General features: G+C 51.8%; 1 protein-coding gene across 1 annotated transcript; it reads left to right on the forward strand.

The window, feature by feature from the left end:
- The first annotated feature begins 942 nt into the window (after positions 1 to 942).
- On the forward strand, positions 943 to 5,158 carry LOC128711294 (Krueppel-like factor 1). The gene is made up of 2 exons (XM_053806161.1): positions 943 to 1,038; positions 3,608 to 5,158. Exons 1-2 carry the CDS (start codon positions 943 to 945, stop codon positions 5,156 to 5,158), a joined length of 1,647 nt encoding a protein of 548 aa, XP_053662136.1.
- Positions 5,159 to 5,726: the final 568 nt, after the last annotated feature.

Here is a 5,726-nt window from a genome sequence, read left to right on the forward strand (position 1 = left end):
ACACACGTTCGCCACAGCACGTTCGCTTCCCGTGTCGCTTCTTCGTCATATCGCCTACCGTGCCCCTCCCTTCTTCGCTGACTCCCCTTCTTGAGGAGGGACAAACACACACACACACACACACAGCCACACATTCCACTTGGAGCATTTATCGGTCGATGACGACAACACGGCCCACACCCGTTTGCCGTTGATGCGAAGGTGTAGCAGAAGTAATGGTGGTGGTGACGCGACGACGGGTAAGTTGGTGTGAGTCCCCTAGACTCCGGGAATCGGGCAGCGAACGCGGACGAAACCAGCCGCCGTCATTCAAGAGCAGCGCGAGCCACAAACAAACCGCTTACAAAGTGTTGTGCCGCCAAAGCGAACGGACGTGCTTCTTTCGCATCGCCTCTGTACGAAGCAGTAGCAGTTGTGCTGTGTGTTCGGTGATCTAAGTGCAAAGTCACCGGTGGTGCATCGAAGCAAACTAACTTGCGGTGTGAAGGAAAGTGGCAATCAAACTGCCGCGTAGGGCAAGCGGTTTTTTAAAACGCAAAAGTGGTAAAAGTTTGCAAATTTTTTGCGCAATAAATACAACGAGGAAGTGCGAGATTTGGTGCAGAGTTATAGCGCAATATCGCCGACAAGGAGGCGAGTTTAAACCCGGGCTTCGAGGAAAGCCCAAGTGCCAGACAACAAAGGAGTTATTGCAACGTGTGTGAGAGTGTGTGTGTGTGTTTGGTGACAAATAAAAAGCAAAACAAAAAGGAAATAAATCCACTACCAGTAGGTGGTATTTATGTGTGAAGAACGGGAAGCAAACTAAACTGCAATCCAGCGAGTTGGAGAAAAGGAGTTTGTGGAAACAAAAGCATACAAAAGCAAGTGTGTGACAGTCAGAGAGTCGTCCTACCTTTTGTGCCGGAAGTTCGACCAGTGTGTTTAGCGCTAAAAGCCACAATGGAAAACACAGCAGCAGTTTTACTGTCGCCACCGGCAACGCCACCATTACAGGATACGAGTCAGCAGCGGCAGCAGGAGGATGAGTTGCTAAAGGTAAGCTTAAAAAACGCGTATAGACACGTTGCCATCCTAGCAAGCCGTTAACACCTCGTGTTAGGGTACGGGTCGAGTGTGTTGCATTGGTTGGAGGTCTATTCCCTGTGAAATATGATTGTGTGGTGTGTGACTCGTGTGCAGAGCTACCAATATTACAACAAGATACAAGATCAGGCCTTGGACGAAGGCATTAACCAGAGTGATGCAATTTTGCCCCCGTGCGACGTTTGTGTTCTGAAAGTTTTCCAGTTTCAACTTGCTTAACGCGGTGCGCCGGGTGATTTGCTGGAATTTCACAACTTGTGTGTGCTCTGGTTTTTGTGTCTGTCGCGCGTACGGGTCGGGGAACGTGATTCATCACGTTCGCACCCGGCGATCATTCGCGGACGGCATTGGTTGGCATTTTTGACACAGGCCAAATACAAGGGAGAATAATACCGCATAGTGCCCCCGGTCATCCCCCGACCGCAAAGTGGATTTATGATCCGGAAAGTTGAAGGAACAGAGCATTCGCTTGTGCCCTTGCTCCACATATTCGAATTTCGAGAAGACGCCCCAAAACGCTGGCAAAACGAAGCCTTTTTGGTGAATTCTGGTGCAATCGGTTTTTTGTTGAACTATTTTTAAACGTAAAAATAAAACACACCGCGTGAGAGATATTCCGACACCTTTCTTCGTTGACCCTTGGCGCTTGCCAGTTTTCTCCTCCGTCGTTGGGATTGTAGGTGGCGCGCGCGTGATGCCCAGACAGATGCTTCTAGCATCGGATGGATGGGGGGGCCTATCACGCGCCACCATCGTGATAATTTAATTCTTGTGAAATTTCAAACACATAAAGACAAATAAATTTCTTTCGGGTGGGAGGGGGGGTGATGTGCTTGGTGACGGAAAATAAATTGTGTGGCGCATATGGGCAGTAATCGACATTAGTGTAACCCTTCTCCACCCATCATCATCCCTTGTGGTGTGGTACGATGATAATATTGGGAGGGGGGGGAGATGTTTGCACAGTTCCTCGTCGGTGTCAAGTGCATTCGAGTGATGCATTTAGTTTATTTTTTTATTTCGGGGAGTGTGCGGTTTTGGTAGTGTGAATAAAAATAGAATATCGGTTCACACCCTTCCGCTCAATTCTCCCATTTCCTCACAACCATTCTTCGATTACATCTCTCTGGGTCCCCATCATGAAGGGTCCGCGTGTACTTTGCTCTGATTATAGCGCTTACTGAGCGAAAGGAGGTGTGTACTCATCTTTTGCAGCACCCTCAAGAGGTTAGGATTGTTTGAAGTTAAACTTTTTTTTTAACATTTTTGGGTGCAAAATGCAAAATTCTCTTGTCCTACTGGGCTGCAATACCGTTTCCAAAAGTGGTGAGGTGATTGCGCGACACGCACACAGTGGTGCGGCGCAGCGTGTACGTCAGCAAATTCCAAGCCTCCCGCATCGAGCGTGACGCGCCCCAAACGCGCGCGCAAACGCCAAGCCCCAAACGGCGGCGGCGGCGGCGACGTCGACGATGGTGTTCGAGGCCATCCCGCTCCCGCGACCAACGAGTTTGAACACAAACATCGTACCGTCGCGGTCGCACCATCACCGTACACGCTCGATCACGCTCGGATCACGCAGCGACCCGGCCACAATCAGCTGGTGTTCACGTGAACACACTGCACAACCGAATCGAACTTTGGACTCTCGGGCTCTGCGTGCTTTGGCGCGCGCGTACACGCTCTCTCTCTCTCTCTCTACCTCTCCATCGCGTTCGCTTGCACCACATTGACCAGGGGGGATTGTTCGTAGAATGAAGAGAAAAAAAACAACCTGCGCCACTTCCACCCCCCACTACCACCTGCGTCTCATCCAAAACATCATCATCATCATCCGTTGCGCTCGATGACGTCTGCGGGGTTGGCGAGACATCAAGCACAAACATACACACACACAGAGACAGCCACAGACCGTGCGTAAGGTGTGCCCTCGTTCGCACCCTTTTTGCCGCGATCTTCGCGAGGTCCGAACTGAACCGGATTTTTTCGCTTTTGGCGCGCACACGCATCCGCTGGTTACGATGAGATACCGCGCGATGCTATCTCGCTCGCACCCGCGTGATTGGTGATGAATAATAGAACTGTATGCGCAGAGGATGAGTTAGTTGAAGAATTGGGCGTTGTAAAGCAATTAGTGTGTCAATGCGAGATTGCGTGGTTTATGACCTCCCCTTTCCCTGTCAACAACCCGCTCCAAAAAGGTGGGTAAGTGGACACTCCTTTTTCGGTGGGAAAATATTTTTTTCATTTGGCAGACACATGCACATACACACTCACACGAAGCGAACTTCCTCAATCGTTCGATCCGGGCCCTAATCTCCCGATGGCCATTGCAACGTCTCGTGCTTGCTCGTGATCGGGTTGATAAGCGGCAGCGCGGGTCTTATCATCGGTTGAAGGCAAAACTGGTTCACTACACCCGAAAACGAACGAGAATTATTAGCAACGTAATCATTCATTGAAGATGTTCAATTTCTAATAATCCCTTTTTTTGTTACCTCCTACCATCACTCTACCATAGAACAACAATGCGATTCGTCAGGCACTGAAGCGAAAGCTGGAAAATGCAGCTGCTAAAACAACGTCATCTGCATCATCGAGCGGCAGCTTCGTCACACCGAACCATTCGGATGCGTCCGAGGATGAGTCGGATCTGCCACCGCGCAAGCGTCAGTATGTGCGCAACCCGGACCAGTTGGAGTCGCATGCCGCCCTGCAGAAGCATCTGCATCAACTACATCAGCAGCGGCAGCTAAACGGTACCGGTGGTGCACCAACACCGCCGCCGTCGGAGTTTTCCGGCTCGGAAGATGAAACTACCAAGTCCGGTTCGGACGAGGAGCGCTGCTACTTCCAGGGTGGCGCCACAAACGAAGCACCCCAGCGGGAAAGTGTGATCATGCGCATCAACAAGGATGGTTCGTGCACGAAGACACCCGCATCGGAGGAGGCGGCGGGTGCATCCGGGGCGGATGGTACCGCCGGAGGACTGAACATATTCCGCAGCTACAAGTTTAAGATGGGCCCACGGATGTCACCACCGCCACCGACCACGGTAGCTTCGGCGAGTTCATCATCCGTTCCAGAGCAATCGAGCAAAGGCAGTGGTGCGGAAGGTTTAACGGTTGAAAGTCCAGCTGCCAGTAAGACATCGTCAGCAGTATTCAGCACCAGCACCAATGGTGGTGCTGGCAAGCGTAAGAAGAAGGACACGACGAATTCATCTCCTGCTTCGTTCAGCTCGAACCTCTTCAGCCAACCTATCCTACCGAAGGTGACATCAGCCTCCTCAACTTCATCTACCCTTCCTGTGATAGCGCCCAAAGTCACCGTCGGCCCGGCAACTGCGACCCCATTCATCCTGGCCACCCAGAACGGTGGGTACATTCTCTTGCCACAGCCAATGTCACACAATCTGCTGGTTGCTACCGGTCCGACACCGGCAGTCGTCCCCGAATCGCGCCCCAAATCTCAACCCGCTCCAGTACCGACGACGGTGAAAGATGATAGCAAAGGCGGAGCGGAACAGCGAAACCAACTGGCAACCGGCACCGGTCCGAAACCCGAACGGCGCCGCATCTACGAGTGTGATCATCCCAACTGCGGGAAGAATTACTTCAAATCGAGTCACCTGAAGGCACACCAGCGCATCCACACCGGTGAGCGGCCGTTTAACTGCAAGTGGCCCGACTGTGGACGTCGGTTTTCCCGCTCGGACGAGCTGTCCCGCCACAAGCGTACGCACACCGGTGAGAAGAAGTTCGTCTGTCACGTCTGCGAACGGCGGTTCATGCGTAGCGACCATCTGTCCAAGCATGTCAAACGTCACAACAAGGACACGAGCAAGACGGCCGGTTCATCCACCACCAGCACCCCGGCTGGCCAATCAACTGCGGGACGGAGAACGGTAGCCGCCAGTACTGCGTCCCCATCGGCGACGATCCTGCCGGCCGACGTCAGTATGCGTTCGGCGGCCGCATTGTACCACCATCACCATCATCAGCTGGCGGCCGTATTTCATCAACCGTCGCCACATCCGTTCGCATCCGTGCAGCAAGCCTCGGTGTACTAAAGCGCGATCGCTAACTCAATGCTCATCTAACTTTGTGTGTCATAATGCTACCGGGTGGCCCATCCGAGGGGGTGTGATATGGTAGCAATCATTCCAAACCGGGCGTCTAAACGCTTCGCTCTAACCTTATCCCCCCCAGGCTGTTACTAGTTGTAACTGGGGCTTGATTGCGCGCTAAGAATGGAAGAAAGAGAGTGAGGTGGAGAAAGTGTGGGAAGGAAGAGGTAGGAAGCTATCTATGGGAAGGGAACTCCTCGCAACAACAAAAAAGGATCAACTTATCCTAACTCGTTCGTGATTTTTCCTCTTTCTCCAGTTAGGTTTAAACAATTCTGCGTGTGTGGGCGTCGCGAAGCGTCCTTCCCCGTGCGCCCACCCACCTATCTGTGATCGTTTTTTCTTACAAAACGGAAAACTCTGCTACGCTAAACAAGCAAGGAAGCAAGCAAATTAAAAAAAAAAAACAAAACGGGAAGGAAATCCCAAAAACCTAAGCCACACCTAATCACGAAACTTCTAGTAGCCGGCTTAGCGTTTTAAAAACTCTCTTATCTTATCACAATCACTA

This window comes from Anopheles marshallii, chromosome 3 (genome assembly GCF_943734725.1).
Source record: "Anopheles marshallii chromosome 3, idAnoMarsDA_429_01, whole genome shotgun sequence".
In the NCBI taxonomy this organism is placed as follows: Eukaryota; Metazoa; Arthropoda; class Insecta; order Diptera; family Culicidae; genus Anopheles; species Anopheles marshallii.